The following is a 21,428-nucleotide window of genomic DNA, read 5'->3' as shown; positions in this document are numbered from 1 at the left end:
AAAAGACAGAATACCTGTGCACAATTACAGTCCCTTTTGAGAAGGTCTGTATAGTCTAGACAGATAAAAAATTAGAGTTTGGCTTCTTTTTATGTCATTAATTAGAGGTTACCTTTTCTTCACTGAAAGTACTGAAAGATCAGCAGATAGTAAGTCTTGTTTGTCTGACTGCTTGTCTGACTGTACAACACAGATACCATCGAAAGGATCTTTGTGATTTTTGGAAACAAGTTGGTCAAGTAAAATATTGAAAATCAGAAATAAAGTGAGAAAGGTGGTCCAGTTGAATATGAGGAAAGCAAAGCTGCTACTGCTTAAACCTTAGGTTGCTGTGCTACTTCACTGACCTCTAATGAGTTTCTCCAACTTACATGAAATTTCTTTGATGAATTTTTCAGACTATTATTTCCACATGGGTGCTCCTGCTTTGTTTCTACTTAGTGATGCACGACTGACAACATTTCTGGACCAGATTCCAAGGGCACTTATGAAAACTGGTGCACATTTTTGACATTACGAGAGAAGTGGGGAAGTTAACATGAGAAAGAATAAAGAGAGCTGAAGGGGAAAATGGATGCACAGGAAGAGACACAAATGGTAAATGAAGAACACAGGAAATATGAATTGTTTCACTAAGAGGGTGAGGCCCAAGGAGATTCACTACACAGCTGAAAAATCAGGATCACTCTCTGGTGCCAAAGAACACAGAGCGTGAAGTTCAGGCCTGGCATGCTGCTGGTCTTTGCAGGTGCACAGCAATCCTTCTGCATTCCACTCAGACCAGCAGAAGAGTACTTTCTCACAGCAAAAAGTATGCCTTCTCAAAGCAGAAAACATCCCCCCTCAACTCCAGTAAGAATGCACTCCAGCCTTACCTGAAGAAAACTGGGCCACAGACTGAAAGAGGTAACTCACCCACCAGAGCAGGTGTAAGGACAAATGTCGGCCTAAAGGCTGGGCAGGATTTGGAGCTGGGTACTCAGATTGTGACATACAAAAATAAGACTACTGGAGAATAAACACTATTTTTAGACCATACATTCCGCTAACTTTGTGCAAGTTAGGGTATTTTGGCAGAAAAAGGAAAATGCATTAACTATCAGAGAAATCTTGCACACTTCTTTAAAAGCTTTTAAATTAGGAGCATTTAGAGATAAATACTCCAGTGGTGAGATTTATATTACACTAAAATCCAATTTATTGTTAAGGGGTATTTGTGATTTCATTTCTTATTCACCTTTAAATCATTTCTATGTTAAATGTCTTTTCTGGACCATGTCTGCATTCTAAAGAGAAAATAAATTATTAAAGGAATACAGATTCCCCTCCAGAAGGAATAATAGCATAATTTATTTATCTTAAAGAAAACATTAGCGTTGCAATCAGAAATTAGTATCAATTAAATATTTTTTCACAGAGCTTAAGATCTTTTCTAAAGCTTCAATCTCAAAATATTTGAGTATAAATGAATCAGAATATTGCATGAAACATTATCTTCTTATTTTTCTGAATCAGTTTTTGGAAACAAATTTCAGTAGTCTTCTAAAAGAATCAGTCTTTGGGATAGCATTGAGATCCCAATGCCTGTAGCAATACTCCATGGTCAAAGATATCAGCTTTCCTTAAAATTGTGCATTACCTGCCCAGCACTTTCCTAGCAATATTCTCCCAAATAGCAAGGAGTGCTTGACTACCTTTGTAACTTCTTTTTCCAAAAACAAAAAAGTCTGAAAAGTTATTTAAATTTACCTGTAATGTCTGAATATACTTGATTAGACACTACAAATATGGATTATTAATTTATCTCCAGAAAGTCAGCTTTGGATAGGGTACCTGAGTGACTCTGGTGAAAAAACATAAGACACAATATTCTTTTGAATCAGACAGTCTCAGTATAGACCCTTCCCTTGCCTAAAGTCAGATGACTAACAAATACGATTTTTGAAACTGATCTATGCACAAGAGATAGTAGTCCTTACTATTTCAAGATACCTATAGCTCAAGAAGAAGAGTTCTGAAGATTTACAGTTACAGTTTTATGTTCTGTTCACCACCCAAGAAGGAAACAGTAATACATCAAATAAGAAAATACTGATATGGAATTAGAAAAAATTGTCTTGATATAAGAAAGATTGCAAGGGCCACACATTGACACACTAACAACTGAGAGGTGTAGATTTGGTCCTCCAACATTAGAGAGCCCTTTTTATTCTCACTGATCCTTCAAAATGCTTTCTTTGTAAAATGAAAAGACATGACAGATCTATTAACATCAAAGAAATACAAACTCTTGATCTTCAGGCTCTGAGAGTAGTGCATCTTTCCCCCCAAGGTTAAAGTGTATTTTGCAATAAGACACTGAGCCATGCACTCATAGATAAGGAAAAAAATGTACACACACAAAAAAAACCAGATGCTAAAGAGCTGGAAGATCTGTTCAGTGGCAGAAATGAGTATTTATTAACAAAGGCATCCCTAAATTCTCACTTAAGTGCACATGTTAGCAAAGATCCCAAACAAAAAATACCACTCTATGCCATACTGAACAGAAAACAATGTTTGGGGTGTTCTAGACAAAAGGTGGATTTTTCTGGCTATGGAAAAGGTAAATGAGTCTCGCAGTGTCTGGGGATCTGAGAAAAATTTTGCTAGGAAGTTCTAATATTTTCATATAAATAAAATCCACAAATTCTATCCAAATTCTGCATTTCAAAATCAAATAAGCAAATTAACAGCCAAGTGTTGCTAAAAACCCTGTATAGCCTCCATTCACACATTCACATTTATTCAGAAGAAAATAAAAGAAGCAGAAAATTGAAAGAGTACTGGAAATGCATTTATTAGTGTTTAGAAATAACTCTTAAGTTGTATAGCTTTGAGAAAAAATGCTCTTTTTTTTTTTCCATATCCTACACTTGATGAACAAAAAGTCCGGAAAGTTTAAGGATCAGGTCTTTCAAAACTCTTTATACATAACCTATCAGTTTTCTAAATTGAGATCAATCACGAATTGTCACAAAGTTTCAAGACACCAAATGAGCTCCTGCTCTGTGTGGATACTGAATTGCTGTCAGATGGTGTACAGCTGAGAAAAGTCTTCTAGAGACTTTCTGCCTTGGGAAAATCCCTCACATTTTTAATGTAAATCTAAAAGCTATTTTTTATATGCTCATGTTATCCACACCATTATACTTATGAGTCTCCAAAGCACTTAATTTCACTGTAGTGTTTTTAGAAGTCTGTAATTCTTGATAAAAAACAGCACTGAGCTGCTAAGTAGAATGCAAATAATCAATCCAAGAGAACCATATTCGCTAAACTTAAAATTTTAACAAATGTTTTTAGTAACAAATTTATCTTTAATTAGTGCATTGCAAAATTATTTTAAGGAAATCTAAATTACTTATGAGACATTTAATTTTAAAAGGAACTATGTATTGTTAATATTTTTAAAGGAATCTGTATCTATTTGATTTCATAAGCTGGACTTCAGAGTAGCTACAATGTAATTTTCTTAAGATGTTGTGGGACCTTTCTGAGTTGCAGTTTACCTCCATTTTTTAGAACACATACATCTTTAGATGCTACAACCTTTAAGTCACTTTCACCAGACCACAGATACTGAAAAAGGTCAGTGAACATGTTACTTCTTTGCATTAAGAGTCTGAAGATGAAAGTTTATAAAAGAGAGAAAAAAAGGTGATTAGGATTTTCCACTAATGTACTTTACCTGTGAATTGTAAAGCTATGTAAGACATCCCATAAAATAAATAATCCTTGTGTCTCCTGCCCCAGAGCAACATACATACAAAAACACACACACACAGAGCTGGCATATATGTGAGCTCTGATATTGGTGACAGTAATACTGTAATTTTCCAAAATTATAAACTGCATTTGCTTAAATGCTTGCCACGGCCTCTAATTTCGCTTCCTAGTTTTCAATTACATCACATTGTGATATAATTGTGATACATTGTGATACAAGAATCTCCAAACAGATTTTCTGGAAAGTGAGTGTCAATGCCTGTAGAAACCATATGTATTTCTGAGTGTAAGACTACAGCAAATGCCTTATTATGACATACTAAATCTTTGTAGTCTGCTATCATGTCTCCAGCAGTGTCAAGAGAACATGCTACATATGAGCACATTAGCCTGGGAAATTTTTTAGGTCCATTCACTTCATACACGTAAGCACATTAAAGATGGCATTCCTGTTTATTTTTTAGTACTAATTGATGGACCTCCTGGTCATGGATTTTCTAAGTTCTTTACAACTATAAATGCTGTCTGCCTCCACAAAAATGAACAGTAATTTCCATCTTTTACCTGCTTTCAATCAATCTTCTACTAAAATCCCCTAACTCCACAGTTCCATTATTATGGAGTAGGTGGATATCCATTCTGTTTTCATTCTCTTCTCTGCCCCTGTGTTTTTGCAGACCTTAGCCATAATCCCCACAACCCACTTCTGCCAACTCTCCTTGAAACTGAAAGAGTCTCAGCCTCCTCAGTCTCTTCTCACATGGCAGCTGTCCCATTCTCTGGACCATTTTAGCTCTCACTGAAAGCATTTTATCTAACTCAGTTGTGTTTTCTTGAGATAGGTATATCAGACTGTATTCTAGTATGTCTAGTATGTAGTGCTACAGGTGCACTAAGGTTTATACCATTTCCAATGATTTCCTCCTCTTCCTTATTTCCTCAGGTAGAATTACTCATAGGTTTAAAACTAGTTCTTTTACATTAAAAAAAAAAAAAAAAAAGAAACAAATGGATTCTCTTTGTCACTTCTGTAATGAGTCTAGCACCTTGTTTACTGTCTATAAAATGCATCAGATCTGAATCTGAGACTATTCAGATATATAGTAGCAAACTGACATTTAAGTACAGTTTCAATAGTCACAATGTAATTGATCACAATTAGCCACTACCATTAAACTCAAATTTATTGAGTAAAGCTCTCTATTACAATTGATATATTCTCAGAAGAAAGTATGTATCTATCAGCTGAAATAAGCCTTCAGTTTTATAAAAAAAATTATTACCAAAGATGATAAAGAATTTTTGTAGTCCTGAATCTGTGTTCTTCTCTTCCTTGCCTTTTCTCCAGTTTTTCAGCAACCACTGACAAACTTCCACGCATTATTGGCCTCAATGTGCCCTTATCCGTAGGGTTAATTTGCGTTTTTATTCATATTCATTCTACCTTTGCTTTTCAATCAAAAGATGTTAGACCCTACAACCTCAACTTAACACAAGGAATTTTTCGCACACACAAAAAACTTGCTTATTTTCAAAATCTAAATTACGTTTAGAGATACTGTGCACTCTTCGTTGCTGGTAAAATGTGTGCTGTTTTACCAGAACAGGAGACCCAACTGACTACTTCTCTTTTCAGTCCAGACATCACCTGCCCATATTCTCTACAACTATTTTACACATTTTTTAAGTGTATATGATATTCTTGGATGGAAAAAAATGACACAGGTAGAACTTTCCTGGAAATGCCCATACCTAATTAATGCTCACTGCCAAAATAAATTTCTTATCACTTTCCCTTATTGTTTCTGCCTCCTTCTTCAAAATTGGATGTATTAAAATAAAATCAACATCAGTGGAAGCTCTCTTCCATCCACATACTGGTCCTGAAGTAGAAAGCACAGAAAGCTTTACAAAGTAAATTAAAAATCAGTTCTTTAGTAGTAACCAGAACAAAACTCTACCCACTTAGATTTCACAAAGACATATAGGTAAAGAATTTATATCCCAACAGAACAAATTTTAAACTTCTACTGAGTTTTCTTCCTGACAACAGCTTTTTTGGGAAAAGGTTCTCAAAATTTATGTTTTGTAGGAATTTGAGAATGTGGTATGCATTGTGAAATTCTATTCTTTGCTACGACTTTGCACAGCAAGACCATGTCCAAAGTGTTTACAGTCATGACCAGATTTTCTTGTAAACTGAAATGACCGTATGCCACACATTTTCATTTTTACAAGTAATTTCATATTTTAATTGTCTTTTATCAATATATTTTCCTCAATTATATAACATGAACTTTGTAATCAACAGACAAAATTCTACAATCAATTTTTTCATAACATGTACCTTACAATTTTGTGTAATTCAGTGAAAGACACAACAGCAATTTGTACACAACTTTATGTTTCAACCTATTTTATAGCAATTTAAAGTCAAGGTGTAACTATTCTCCACATAGCTACCTTTAGAAGGAAGCAATCAAAATAAAATAGCAATTTTCAAATTAATTTATACCAATAAAAAGTCGTGCAAAATATTGTGCACATTCACAAGAATTTGAAAAGATTAAATTAAAAATTATTTGCCAAATTATTTTGAATAAATATGGCTTCAAGCAGACACTGCTTAAGCCAAAAGCATCCTATATGTATGTTATTTTGGGAGGAGGGGTTTACTGAAAGATAGTGTGGACAAAAGTGAATGGTGACCTTCCTATACACATTCAGATATTTTTAATTTTCTAAAGATGTTGTCAGAAATTCACTACTGAAACAGATGCTACTAGCTCCATATTTTACCTCTATTTCAGCCAGTGAAGGCTAAGCTTCAGACAGGGGGGAAAAACACTGTAAAACACCACAGCAGTTGTGCTGTGTGAATGTAACCTAAAAAAACCCCAAACAACTAACGTTTCTGTACCATTGTTTCTTCTTCCTTTTCCCCTAAGAGCTTTCCTATATTGAGATTACAATATGTACTTCTAGTAAACTTTTGAAGTACGCAGACATGTTCTCAAGCAATCTAGCAGACACACTGGAATTCACTGCCAATTCTGACACAGGAATATTAATGACTCACATTCCTTTATCTGCCAGTGGTCATTACTGATGCAGCAGGGAATTACACACAGTGAGATAACTACCCATACCGTAGTTTCTCCAAAAACACTTGCTGTTGACAGATAACATTAATCTAAATAATGTGTGTTTGTCCGACTCAGTAAGGCCATTAAAATACCGTTCCCTTATCTAGATTTTTGGGTATCTGGGAAGACTGGAGACCCTGGATTTTCTGACTCTGGTTTTATATATGCTCAAAAAAATTCAAAAGATGCAGGCTTTTCTTACATAGGGGAACTTCACTGCCTCTGCAATCGGACAGAAGCGAAGTTGCCAGGGCTTAAAGGGTTCTCGGACTTCCAAGCTTGCAACTCAGCTCTGTTCAGCGCTCTGCTTTTGGGAGGTAGAGGTTTACAACTACCTGAATTAACAACAGCTCTGCAAGATACTCTGCAGCAATCTTCAGAGCTGCAGAGATGTACACAGAAAAATGTTCAGAAGAACCATTCTGCAGCTTTCTTCAATTTTTCCTGAAGTTCAAAACCCTCTTGATTTAATCCTGAATCTACACTTTACAAAATACACACAAATCTTTTGCTCATATTACATTTCAAAATATTTTCTTATGTACAGATTTGGAGATAACCAAAACAGGTTCTTAAAAATTATTGAAACTGAAAAATTTTATTCCTAAGGCGTTCACAATTTTGCTGTTAATACTTGATAATTTACCCCAGGTTAAACAGATATAGTGGTAGTTGTGGGTACTCCTGGAACTAAGTTATTCAAATTTGTTTCAATGTAAGGATTTGAAAAATATAGGCTGGATAAGCCCTGGCTCATGAAAAGAGCTGTATTACCTGTAGTTTCTGCAGCTAAGTCAGTATGTTTGGAATGATTGCATAACGTTTGCATTTTCCCTGACTCTTAATCTCAACTATCACATTTATTCCAGAGCCTTCACTTTGCTGCAGAGCAAAATGATGCCTCTAGAATGGTTTGGTATGACTAGATGTCCCACTTTCCTCTAAAACTAAAACTTTAACTGATGGGTCATTCACTTGACGTATGTTAATACCATATTTAACAAGTGCAATATAAAATTACTCTTGCAACAGTATATACCAATTTTCATCAAATCAACTGAAAAATGTCCTAGGGTTGAACTGAAGAGAGCATATCAGAATTCCTGAAAAAAAATAATAGAAAATTGGAAGCTTTCCCCCCTCCCCCAAAAACTCAATTGATACTTCAACTCTTGCATATATCACCATTACTAAAAAAAAAAGGAGATGTAACCAAAGGGCTGTATCTTACATGGAATGCATGCTATCAGCACTAAGATAAAGATAGATGACACTGTAAAAATATACCAATAAAGAACAGAAAGATTTTATCTTTAAGTTTTTCTTGTCACCGCCTGTACTTGAAAGCAATAATTGAAATTACCTGTTCAAAGATGTTGGAGTTTGAATGTAATTCTAATCTACTTTGAAAAAATTCAGTTCTAATTATCAAAGGTACATGTACAAAAAAGTAAATAATTTCCATATTGGGCTTCACTGCATGTAGTGTTTATGAACTTATTTTGGAACAGTGGGGGTTTTTATTATAAACCATGTATGTCCACTTGTAAGGCTTACTATAACATAACTGGTTTCAGTAATTTAATTACTTTGAAAGATCTGTGTTACAAACTTAGTGTTACAGACAAGTGCGTAGAGAGAAAAATTCAACATGGACTGCATTAATGTGTTTCAGCTAGTTGAAAAACTTAAAAAGTTCTTAAAGAGAAAGGGTGGTATTAGTAGGGAAAAACACACATGTTCCCTAAAAAGCAAAATGAAAAAATAAAGTGAAAAACCAAAAAAAAATACAGAGGAAAAATTGGTTTCCATTGGTACTAAATTACTGTCTTTACATCCTGTTAAATAAGAATTTGTCTCAATTACCCCAACATCTGTTATAAATAATCACTACCCTGTCAGAACTAATCCTGGCCTAGAGATGATGGTATGATGATACAGTGGTTACCTGCATGACGGTAACTGTCACAATATGCAGTAGAAGCCAGAGAACAAACTAAGCATTATTCACATTTCAAATAATTGGGAATAGAAGCAATATACAACAAACACATTGTTTTTAGTAAGTATTTGTTTGCTTTTTTACTGTCAGCTGCAAACACTTCTGCTGAAGGAAGAGAGAATTGTTGCTTCTCTCCTAAAACAGCATCTCCAAAGAAGTAACAAAAGAAAAATGCCAGAGCAGAAGCTATGCAACCAAGAATGAAGGAAAAGCACTAAATAGACAAAATTACTGGAATGCAGCAGAGAATTTGAAATGCTGGTGATCAGGCCTTTCTCGGGGTAGAAAAGGAACAGGACACACAAGAATCAACTCAATTACTAAAAAGGAGGACGGAGACTATCTGCAGAAAATATTTGATTCTATTAATACAAATTAAACTCTTATTTTTCAAAAGTTGGAATACTAGGAAAAACCAGGAATAAGACTTTTGGAAGAATTTTATATTTGCTTTATTTCTTTGAGCTCAGTGACCCTTGGCAAGGTCAGAAACAGATAATAATGTACCATATTTGATGTATGAGTCTCTGAAACATATAGGGTTATTGTTATGAAACAGATGAACCTGCATAAAGCTTCTGGATTGTTACTGTTCTGTCAGTTTATGTTAAAAAAACATGAAAAAACCCAGTACCTTTCTTACGACAAACAAAGCTACGTTACTAATATCTCAGCAGATGTGGTGAAGCATTGCCATCTACATCACTGAGAACAACGCACCAAATGAAAAAACACTGTGAACTAGCAGATTGCTGTTCCCCAATAAAGACTAACGAGCAAGTACTTTCTTTCCTCAATGTAAGTGTGCTTAACTCTTTCTTAGTGTGCACTGAAGCTACAAATACCAAACATAGAAGAAAACATCTAAAAAAAGACTCACAATTCGTGAGATTTTTCACTTCTTGTGTTTACAAGTATCACATCATATTACTAATAACAAAAGGTAAAACAGCAAGGTTAGCTTTGCCACCTTTCAATTTTGCTTACTTTTCTCAGTCAAGCATAAATTTAGTTGCTGGATTAAGAGTAAGAATCAAATCTAGTTTGCACACATACTTGGCCTGGTAGGTTTATCAGCCCATGCCAACACATTTCAGTGTTTGGGGTCTTTCACAATGATTGAGAAAAACAAAGGTATGTCATTGCCTACCTCAGCTGTGAAAGCTGTATCTAAAATGTAAAGTACTAAGGACTGCCACTGGAAACTTCTTCAGTAGCATTAAGCTGGCTTGCTACTTGGATCCCACTCACAGTAATCTGACAGCGACACTGGAAGGGTATGATGAGTTCCTTACCCATTTGCAATTACACCAGAAAGTGTACAATGCAGGGTCAATGTTTAGATATACCTTCTCTTCTGTAGCGCCTTGATGTTGCCAAGACAAAAATAATGGCAAAAGAAGGAAGGCATGGCCTCTACAGGGTGACAGAGAAAAAAATGAAAATTTTTTTTTGTTCCCTTTGGCTCACTTTCTGTGTCCTCTCCCCATTAAAATGAAGTAATGTGGTCCGGCCACTCTTTGTGAAGAATTTCAAGAAAAACTCTAGGTGAAAGTAGGGTCTGGGACCTTTCTAGAAAGGGCAGTACAAAACAGGAGCAAGAGTATCTACAAGAGCAGAGGGCAGAGCAACTCCAGCACAGCAGGAACTTTACTTCAAGTGAGAAGGGCTAATCATGGAAGAAGACACATCTTTCTGTGTGTCTGCATACAGAAAGCTCACAGATGCTGTCCTATCTCTCACCCAGGCCATAAAATAGCCATGTCTGTGGAAATTCAGTGTGTCTCCCAAATAAAGTACTGTGCATACGATTAAAATGTGACTACATCATGACTCTCAAAGAAACTGGTAAGAACATTCATTTACCACTCACAGTATAAATGCAATATTATGTGGAGTCACATAAAATATATATGACACACAATTTTATTAACACCATATAATGTATACCAATTGTATAAATGTATATAATTATTTAAGCAACTTAAAAGCTGGTGCATATTAAACACTTATAATAATATATAATTATATATATCTATTTTATAATAAAAGAAGAATCATAATCTCATTCCGAGGGAAACTGTCACAAAAAGCTGATATTTGGGCTTCTTACAACTTTTAAAATAGGCGGAATGCTACAACTGCAAAACTATCCAGCATATGGGCCCACTTCCCAATTAATTATTTGCTGGCTAGAGTGTTAAAATGTCCTTGGCTTCACCTTAGACACAATCATCCCAGCTGGTCATTATCTAACTGGAAAGGGGCCAAAGAATCTCAGCTGTCAGTACACAACAAACATACGTGTTTTGTCCTTTTTTTCCTCCGTTTACTTCACTTTCATATAGCTACACTTAAAAGAAGGAAAGCTTATTATGCATGAAACTGAAAAAATTTTGTATCTCTTTTATTGCTGTGACTCGGCATACCTGGAGTGCAGGTGATAAGTGGAGTGATCAGGAACTCTTCTGTATGCGTTTATTGAGAACTGATTCATCCAACCTTACTAAAGCTGATGCTATTACTCTGTGTTCCTACTTAATTTAACAGATGTGTGAAAAAACACAGAAGTCTTCTAACACAGAGCTGAAACAAATTTATTGATTAGTCATGTATCTGCATAGCGTCCGGACATAGGACATTGAGGGAAAATATCCCTCAATGAAATGAATGTTAGCAGTCAGCTTGTAGCCAATCTGAGTAGTCAGCTTGCAGTAAACCTGCAGATCAACAGGTGGAAAGCAAATGGCTTTTCTCATTTGCACATTACTTCTGCAAGACGCCACAGGAAAGCTGGGAGAAGGAACACATGTAAACAAGGCAGACCTAATGATTTCCTAATTAAAAAGGAGATATTATCTTCCCATTAATAGATAAACTAATTGACCAAACTCCAACAGTTTCCCTTCAGTACAAGTAAACATAGGTGCCTTTCCTCACTGAATTGTCACATGATTAGGCCAGCCACTACATTGTCAGTTCTGCTTGATTTGTTTGGATACTGTACTCTGCGACAGCTGTCGGAAATAATACATTAGAACAGCTGTTGCACCAGTTACAAAGGGACTGGAATTTTAATTGGACTGGATATCAATTGGGAGGGGGATGTCTTTTTTTTTTTTTTATTTAAGTTAAGACAGAAATATTCAAAGAATGACAGATGTCTTTAAGGTATTTGACCAATGTCTGGTAAGAAAAGCTGGTGCTTGTTTTGATTGTATAACTTTGTGGTAGTAGTCTCCACCATCTTAGCATGAAGCTCTCCATGCTTAAGAAAACGGGCATTAAGAAGAACAGTAAGGAAGTTGCATAAACAATCCTTTTCAAATACTGGTTGTGATCTAGAGAGAACCTTGCAGTTTTTTTAAGAATCACTCAAAAGGAAACTCATTCTGACACTCTTAGTAACCACCAGCTGAAAACAAAACTATTCATGATGGCCAACACCTAAGCATAAATGAATAATACACTTACTTTCAGCATCAGCATAGAGTAGCAAGCACAGGAGCACCACCATTGGCCTGACTACGTGCATCATCCGACAGCGTGGCACCAGCATGCTTTGGCAGCCTTGTTCTCACTGGCTTAGAAGCCACTGCGAGTCTGTCCAGTCTGAAATTTCAGATGAAGTATTTTCAGAGCCTGTGAAAAGATAAAAATACAATTAGCAAAAATAGGCCGGACTTTTCCTCTTTCATTTTTTTTTTTTTTATGCATTCACAATTTGAGGCAAAACTATTTTAGAAGACAAAAGGGTAAGGCAGAAAGGAAAAGAAACATTATTAATTTCAGGCTACTTGTATATACAAGAAGATCCAAGACACGGCGTATGTTTGCACCGCTACAATATATTTCTTAGTGTACCTTTGCCACACGATCAAGCAACTGTCACATCCTGAATCTTAATTCTATTCAACATCATCTTCTGAACCAAAGAAACTAGTATTGTTGATGAAGTTAAAGACATCACTGGAAATGATGTTGCGAGAAGGTAATCAAAGCAGATTAGGTATCCACAATAAATCCACATGCAAACAGGGAGTTGATGCCCTGGCATCTGGTAAGAGTAACACTGCAAAATCTACTTCAGGATGTGTTATTAACATACTTCATAGTTCAGTGACTTTCAAAGGTTAAAATTCCCGTCTTGATTTCCTGTACGTATCTGCATTATTCCTAATAGTAAAACAGAAATCTGGCATTGAATAAAGGGCTGAGATCCCAATTCAATCCATCTCATTTATTACAATTCATAATTGAATATGATACAGTGGTAGAACTGCAGTTCAGGTACCTGACTTGAAAAAAGAGTGCCTTAGCCTTGTCCAAATATGCCATGCTAATAGAAATTAAGGAATATAAAAATATCTTCCCCCGCAGACAGGAAATACTAGAGATATCCCTAAGCAGCCTGACATTTTCAGTAAAATAACCTGAAATGCAATTATACTTTCTGAAGGATCTGCAACATATAAGCTTTGCTAAGTTTGAGACCACCTTCTTCATTACCACACAGGTGGCTTCCATGCAGTAAAGATGAAAACCAAGAGGGCAGAGAAAAAAGTATACTAATTATCATTCCACTAAATAGATCTTACAGTTTTGTGGGTGGCATAAAGAGCCCATTTTCAGTACAGGGAAACACTCAAATGAATTTAGTCAAGGAAGAAAAGACTTGAGCAGCTGGTAGAAATCTATGCTACGTTATGAATCTCTTTTGTAAAACTATCTTTTCAATCAGCTACTGCTATCAAAAAACACAAGCCTAAGAAATCTTCATAGGCAAAATGCTAAAGGCACCAGCTCCCCTTTCATCGCTACCATCTTCATGCCAGCATTTCAAATGACAGCAAAGTCCATGAGACACCAGTCCTGTCGGACTCAATTTGTGTCTGTGCAAGCGTATCAGAGCCAACTGCTGTGTAACGATTCCAATGCTATCACGAAGATGGAGATGTATGAAATGTACTTTCATGGAAGAAGTGATTTTTATTTTGCTTTTTCTAGAATGCAGGAGTTACAGGGGAGCCCTGAACTATCTCTAAAGGCAGCTCACTTAAGAACAAAACTATCTTTTCATTAGCACACAACCACATTACCTGATGTGTGAAGGTGGACAGAGAAATGTGGTGGGTAGTCCCCTACTCCTTTCAGGGGAGGAAGCAGAGAGGAAACAATACTGATTAATAAGGGGAGCAGAGAAGGGGGAAAAATGGTGACCACCAAGGTATTTGTTTTACACAACACTTTTTTAATGGGGCACTGGAGATTATTTTCATACATTTCAAGCACTCCCATCAAAGTATTAAATGTGGCAGCTAACAGGAAAAATACTACTGTCTGCTTAGGTAAAAAAAGAATTTAAAAAACTTTATTATCCTGATATGTGAATATGCATTTATCCTCTACAAGCTGTCTGCAAATGAAGGGATGCATCACAACACCTGGCAAAAAACAGGTTGAGGAGAAAAAAGAGCTTTTTTTTTCCTTTTCCTTTTTTTTTTTTTTTTTTTTTTTTTTTTTTACTTTAAACCTCATTCCATTCTTTCATTCTAAATGCTCATACAGCCACTTGGGAATACTGCACTCATTGTCTCTGCTTTGAAGGTAATATTCATTATCACTCAGGTCATAAAATGAAAGCCCTCAGTATTCCCTTTCTTGGATGTTTCTGAGAATCATGGCTTTAGCTAACCTGATAAACACACCAAGGTTTCCAGGAGACCCTTTGCTTGTTGTTTGACCTCCCTCTTTACCTGCTTAGGTGTGCGAGCAAACTTGTAGTATTTTAGCTCAAGGAAACAGAAGCACTTGAATAAAGATGACAGTTGAGTCATTTTTCTTTCAAGTGAGTTGAAGATACACTGTTAATGGAGGTGTGCAGGTGATAGGCTGGTAACAGAGAGAAGGAAGCCAAGAGATATTCAGGTGCTATCAAGGTTCTCCGCAAAAGTCTGCCTTAGCTTCACTCACAAGGAAAACAAATCTTCAGACCCTGCTACTAACAAGTGTACCAACACTGAGATGATATCATGTGGTATGTAGGTCTGTACTTGGCTTATTTGTGAAAACTAACATGAAGATGCAATTCCTTAAAAGGACTAAATGAACTTATCAACACAACTATCAGCTTCCACATCAAGCCACCTTAGTAGTTCCAAAGTGAAAGGCTCATCTAAAGCATTATTAATTCTTAAATGATGTAGTTCCTTTCCTTTTCTATTTCCTCCTGACGATGGCTCGTTACATCCAGAGTGTGGTACCAAAGACAGTGAAAACACAAACAGCACTTGCAGCACCAGGTTACACTAGCCTTGTCATCAGAGGACCAGTACTTACCTTGCAGAATTAATCCTGAGTGAGGTACTCTCTTAGCAGTCCCTATTACAACATTCACACTGCACCAGGGCAGAAAGATGGGGCTTCTCCTTGGTAGAAGATCTACCAAGATCTAGAAGAATAGCTACACAGATGTCGACAGTTCTTCAGAAAAAATCTCTCTTTATGAAGATTTAACAAAAGCTGTTTTTATTTTAGGTGAAGTGCTGCATAACTGCTGTATTAAATAACCAAAAATTACTTTTCCAATATCTCTAAAAGAGCTATCTATGAAACCAGGTAATGCATCTAACAATAAGTAAGTAAGAGGATAGATTTTCCCTGATTAGTGGTATCTATTAATAGGCTCAGTAATAGTGCAGATGTGCAGCTCTCCAGAGTGTTCAATGCAGAGACAAAAGAGAATGCTCCTCAGTAGGAGCAGAGCAGATGATAGTACCAGGGCATGGGCATGTGCACCAATTATCCTCAAAAGGATCAAGTGGGTGAATGAAACATCTGAACACCAAAATGCTTCCCTGCAGTCTGTTTACTTTAGCAGCAAAAATAATCTTTTAGGTGCTATCATGGTACTCATAAGATGGTTCCTGCTCCAAGACAGTTACAGGAAATGCATACCTGGGGGCAAATTTTAGAAACCAAAAAAACCGCAAAAGTAAACACTAATTTTTTTTTTATCTGCTTGATTTTCCATGCCTGAATGTGCATTTAAATGCTTAGTAACACAGAAATTCAGCTCAGCAGGGAAGAGTTGTCAGAAGACTTGAACACGGACAAAAAAGAACTCAGATGAAGGAAGACACATTGCGAAAAATAATGAAGCAAACAGTAACTTAGAAAACTTTGGAAGAAAGGGATTATGAAGGTGTAAGAGCTCATTTGTGCTACAAACAGGATTTCTGGTTCAGCTTTTCTGAAGTTTTAAATTGTTCAGAGATAGGATTTCAGCTGATGGTAATCTCTGATTTGTCTCAAGTATTTCCCATAGAAATCCCCCATATTTCCACATAGGAAAGTAACTGGATACACCTTAATATTAAAAAAAAAACCCAACCAAACAATGGTGTTTCTCTAAGAATACACAGCAGCAAAGATTAAAACAGAAGACAGTGCTGAAATTATCTTTCTACACTTCATTCATCACATCCACAATTCTGAATTACATCCATTTCCAAGCCACAGATTTCTAACACCATGCAAACACAAGAGAACAAATACAAAAAACAAATTTCAAAAAATATTACTAGAACTAGTGATTAAAAAAGTGCAAATACTTCCTATATTTGCATATCAACCATGATCCCTACTTAAAAAAGAAAATAAACAAATTTCATGGACAAATCCTGGTTGCAAAAAAATGACAGCTGAATCATTACTAGAAAGAACAGAAAATAATGTATAAAATTAATTCTCATAAGCTCTTTAATCAAAATCGATTCAGAAACACCTTTGGGTAAAACAATGTCTTTTAAAGAGAATTAAATGTATTTTCCAAAGCAATGAGGGCAACTGGCAGAAGCAGAAGTTCCACATTTTGCTTGCTCTTTTATTGATTAAACATGATAAATGTTTTCATAGTTGACCTGCTGGGAAAGTTCCATGTTTCATTATGCTTCTATTCTTTAAAAATTCAAAATGCAAACACACGATTAAGGGAATTTAAAGGACAGCTGCGCTGAGTGTCCAAAAGTTTAGTCTTACCCGTCTCTGGATAACAATACACCCTAATGCTTGTCTGCGTCATTCCCGAATTTCTCTGTTACAGTTATTCCAAGATGAGTGAGCACCCATCCATAAGAGTAGGTTTCTGATGTCATGCAAGCATTTGAATTACATCACTATAAAAGCACAAATGCATTGCAGTGATAGGTGGAATTCTGCCTACATAAAACAATTTACGTATCAGTCTGACTCTACACAGTAATTCTATGTTAGACTTCAACAAGGATTCCTCTGTAACCATCAAAAACAGAGTGGATTTTTGGCAATTGAAGAAATACATAAAATTGTTAAGTGAATAAATCAACTCAACAAGAGCAAAGTACCTTGAAACCACGCCACTGGGATGTTTTTCTCACATAGAAAGTTGTTTAAAGGTTCCTGGTTTTTTACTTACAAAAATACTTATGTTAATATGGAATCTTAAACCATACACAGAAAACCTTGCTTAGCCTGATCTTTATACAGCTTCAGTTCCATTCTAAGTTATGAATTAAAATACCAATTTTAAGTTGACAGGTGTCTCAATGATTACAAACTTCTGCCATCTTAGTCACTTTTGCAGGTCGTAAGAACTTTTCATACATGTGATGCAGAAACAGTTCATTAGAACATTGTCTAACTTCTTAACTTTGTGCCTTTAAATAATGGCTTGAGAAACGAACTTTGTGCTGGCAGTGGCTGAAGTGCTGAGCTGGAAACAGTATTTCTAGACAAAAGCATAGCATGTTATCTGTCTATGGATATTACAGTTATATATTGTTGAGAATCTATGGAAATAATTTAAACCCTGTTACAAAGTCACAGATATTGAGCAAACAAATGAAACATCTTCCACTAAGACTGACTTCTTGCCTGAACAAACACAAACTTTGCTAATATCCCAGTCTTGACTCCGGTAGATTACAGTAACCCTGAAATAGTCCTGCTCTGACTTTGCCCATATGAGAAATTAAAGAAAGCAAACTCTATTTTGACACTTGTTAAAATAAAAATCAATAAACCTACGAAAAAGCCCCCCAAAAAACCCAAACAAACAGACAAACGAACAAAAAAACCAAACCAAGTGAACAAAAAAGAAGGAAGGAATAAATAAAAGAAACAAAACAAAACAAGTGCCGAAGAAGACAGGACAGACAGAGAGACAGAAAGGGGGAAAAAGAGCAGCAGCTTCGAAACAAAAAAGAGCTAAAGCAAGTATCTTGGCTACTCTGTTATTTTATTCTTTCTTCGGCCATAGAAGAGAAACAAAGTGAAATCTGTACTAAGGGGTCTAGAATCAGCAGGTCACTCACTAGCGGTGTCCTTCAGGGATCAATACTGGGCAAGGCCTACTTGGTATCTTTACAGATGATTTGGATTAGGGGGTTGAGTGCACCATTTGTAAATTCACAAACAACACCAAGTAGGGTATGATTGTTGACTGTTGATCTGAGGGAGAGTAGGAGGGCTCTGCAGAGGGATCTGGACAGGCTGGATCATGGGCTGAGGCCGATGGTGTGAGGTTCAACAAGGCCCTTGTGGGCTGGGTCCTGCCCACAACAACCCCAGGCAGTGCCACAGGCTGGGGCAGAGTGGCTGCAAAGCTGCCCACAGGAAAAGGACCTGGGGGTGCTGGTGCCAGCAGCTGAACATGAGCCAGGGTGTGCCCAGGTGGCCAAGAAGGCCAATGGCATCCTGGCCTGTGCCAGCAACAGTGTGGCCAGCAGGACGAGGGCAGGGATTGTCCCCCTGTACTCGGCACTGGTGAGGCCACACCTTAATCCTGTGTTCAGTTCTGGGCCCCTCACTCCAAGAAGGACATTGAGGTGGTGGAGCGTGTCCAGAAAAGGGCAGTGGAGCTGTTCAAGGGTCTGGTGCACAAGTCCTGTGAGAAGCAACTGGGGAAGCTGAGGCTGCTTAGCCTGGAGAAAAGGAGGCTCAGGGGAGACCATATCGCTCTCTACAATTGCCTGAAAGGAGGTTGTAGCCAGTTGGGGGATCAGGCTCTTCTCAAGAGGACAAGAGTAAACTGCCTTGAGTTGTGTCAGGGGAGGTTTAGAAAGGATATTAGAAAAATTCCTTCACTGAACAGGTGGCAAAGCAATGGAACAGTCTTCCTTGGGAAGCCATTTGAGTTGCCAGCCCAGGAGATACTTAAAAGACATGCAGACATGGTTTAGTGATGGACTTGTTGCTACATTAACAGTTGTACTCAAAGGTCTTTTTCCAACATAATTTTTTCTAGATTCTATGACTCTGTTGTTTCCTCTGAAACCTGGTTTAAGAACAATACAATTACTGTGTCTATGCAAAAACATTTACAGACTCATTTCTGTCTTAGTTGTTTGCCTCAAAATAACAAAAAGTGAAAGAACAAATCAGTAGTAGTAGGGTATTTGCCATAGGCACTTTGTTATTCTTTGGCTCTCTATTACATGAACAACACTGGAGCTGTGCAGCTACCGCCTCTTAGAAGAGGCTAAATCTATGAGCGTGTAAGCCACATACAAAAACATTCATAGAGCTACTGTGCCATATACCACATACTCATCAGACATTCCCAGGAAAAGGGTCTCCAAAACCAGCTTTCAAGCAGATGCTCCCAGCAGTCTTACGAAAAAGCGCAACTACCAAGAGCAGCTAGACTCTACCATGAGCAGCTGAGTTTTGAGACCACAGTTACCGTCAGAGGTGGCATCTGTTTGTGGCTTGCTCCCTCACAGAGCTAGGTATGTGGATGACCTAACATCAAGAATGATTCTACAGCTCCACTGCTATGCACATGACATAGACATGTTAACAATGCTCATATCTAAAGAGCCATCTTATTTTCAGAAGAAGTTTGCCCTTTCTGTATCTTTTTCAGCAGGAAAACGGTAAAAATTCAGGTTTTTCCTCTCCTTTAGGATCAGGCATGGTTGAAGTATACCAGGTATCACAGATACTAAAATAAAACTAGAAATATATTTGCAAGTTTGGAGCTAACAGGTCAAATTCAGTATTACAATGTGGTTTTTTCACTATTCCCTGCAATTTCTTCTTTTATGGCTTTTCTTTTTTCTTTTCACTTAATAGCTTTGTTTCAAAACTATCCAATATATTTGTTGGCTAATCAGATTGAAGCATGACTGACTGAGACCGTGAATTTGCAGTACACACAGGACAGTAATCCAGCTGCAGCTAGTTTAGCCTGACTGCGCTTTATTATAATGTTGCTGATGGCAATACAATTGTATTAGAGGAAGAGATGAAGAGCTGAAATAGTTATTTTTCAAAAGTAGTTGGCATTATAAAATTATTTGGTAATAAAAGACAAAATCTTCCTGAAGCAACAGAAGCACTATGCATTTCCCATACTACGGCATAATCGTGCACGGTTGTCCACAGGTCTTCTTTTGGAAGAAAGATGAGAACTACAAAGTATCTTTGTAATATACTATGTTTTACTATACTCAGAGAAAAAGTAAGAGTAATGTTATAAACTCTGGGAAAAAAAAAAAAAAAGAGTTAAAAGGCAACAACAACCTAAAGATATTAATTCTATTGTTGAAATTTCCTTACTAAGGGAAGTACCAATTGGTAAACTTCTGGATACTGAACTAATGTCATAATGTTGATAAGCAAGTTTGATACCAAATAAAATCATAAAATCATCAGCCAGACAGCATGGTTCATAGCATGTTTTTCTTTACAGACCAAATTAACTACTATAGATTTATCTGTACTTAGAAGAAACTAGTGGCTTAGTAGGGCCACTTGAAATGGCATTTCAGGTGCTTCATAGAACCTCTCCCTCAATCCCCTTCAAACGAGAAGTGAGAAGCAGAAAGTTCATATCCCCACAGACCTTGTATTTGATCTGGTGAAATCCAACTGAGATCAACAAAAGATTTCCATTGTGAAACCTATGACTAAACATTAAACAACCCAACAATCGGAGACTGAACAAAGCATTAACCACTACAGATGCACTTCTTTCTCATTTTTGACTTTTAAGATTTTCTCTGCACTTTGAAGTGCTGCAGCTCCCATACCCAGAGCTTTCATTCACACTGTTTTGCCCAGGCAACCTGGCACTCATATGTTTTAGCTACAAGTATATGATAATAAAAATTCCCTGTTAGGCCTGGGGTTCATCCTCCTACAACTCTGTTACAGTGTACTAGAACAGATTAAAATGCATTATGTATTTTCCATATATTCTTCACTGGGTTTATGTTCTTCTCAGGAAACATTTCAGCAAGAATTTTTCAAATCTAAGTCCTCACTCATCTTTTTTGGGCTGACGATGTTAAAGAAAAACTAACTGTGAGTTTATTCTTACAAATATGCTGGTTTAGCAACAAGGTGGTAATTTCTAACCTAATTGTTAATTGCATACTGACACTGTGTAACCTTCATCTTCTTTTGCAACCTCTTTTTGTCAGTTCTCAGTAAGAAAGTGAGAATATGTGCTACCCACCCAAATGAAC

The 21,428-nt window shown here is 36.7% G+C and overlaps 1 protein-coding gene across 48 annotated transcripts in view; it reads right to left on the bottom strand.

The window, feature by feature from the left end:
* PTPRD (protein tyrosine phosphatase receptor type D) overlaps positions 1-21,428 on the bottom strand; it is a 1,187,151-nt gene that overhangs the window by 273,779 nt on the left and 891,944 nt on the right. For all 48 annotated transcript variants that reach the window (XM_039567532.1, XM_010392896.4, XM_039567544.1 and 45 more), the window contains one exon: positions 12,391-12,558. In XM_039567532.1, the coding sequence (XP_039423466.1) occupies positions 12,391-12,475 (85 nt within the window). In that variant the 5' untranslated portion in view covers positions 12,476-12,558. The remainder of the gene's footprint in view (positions 1-12,390; positions 12,559-21,428) is intronic.

Source organism: Corvus cornix, chromosome Z (genome assembly GCF_000738735.6).
Source record: "Corvus cornix cornix isolate S_Up_H32 chromosome Z, ASM73873v5, whole genome shotgun sequence".
In the NCBI taxonomy this organism is placed as follows: Eukaryota; Metazoa; Chordata; class Aves; order Passeriformes; family Corvidae; genus Corvus; species Corvus cornix.
Note: the sequence above shows the minus strand (reverse complement) of the source record. Positions and strands in the feature narration are given on the sequence as shown.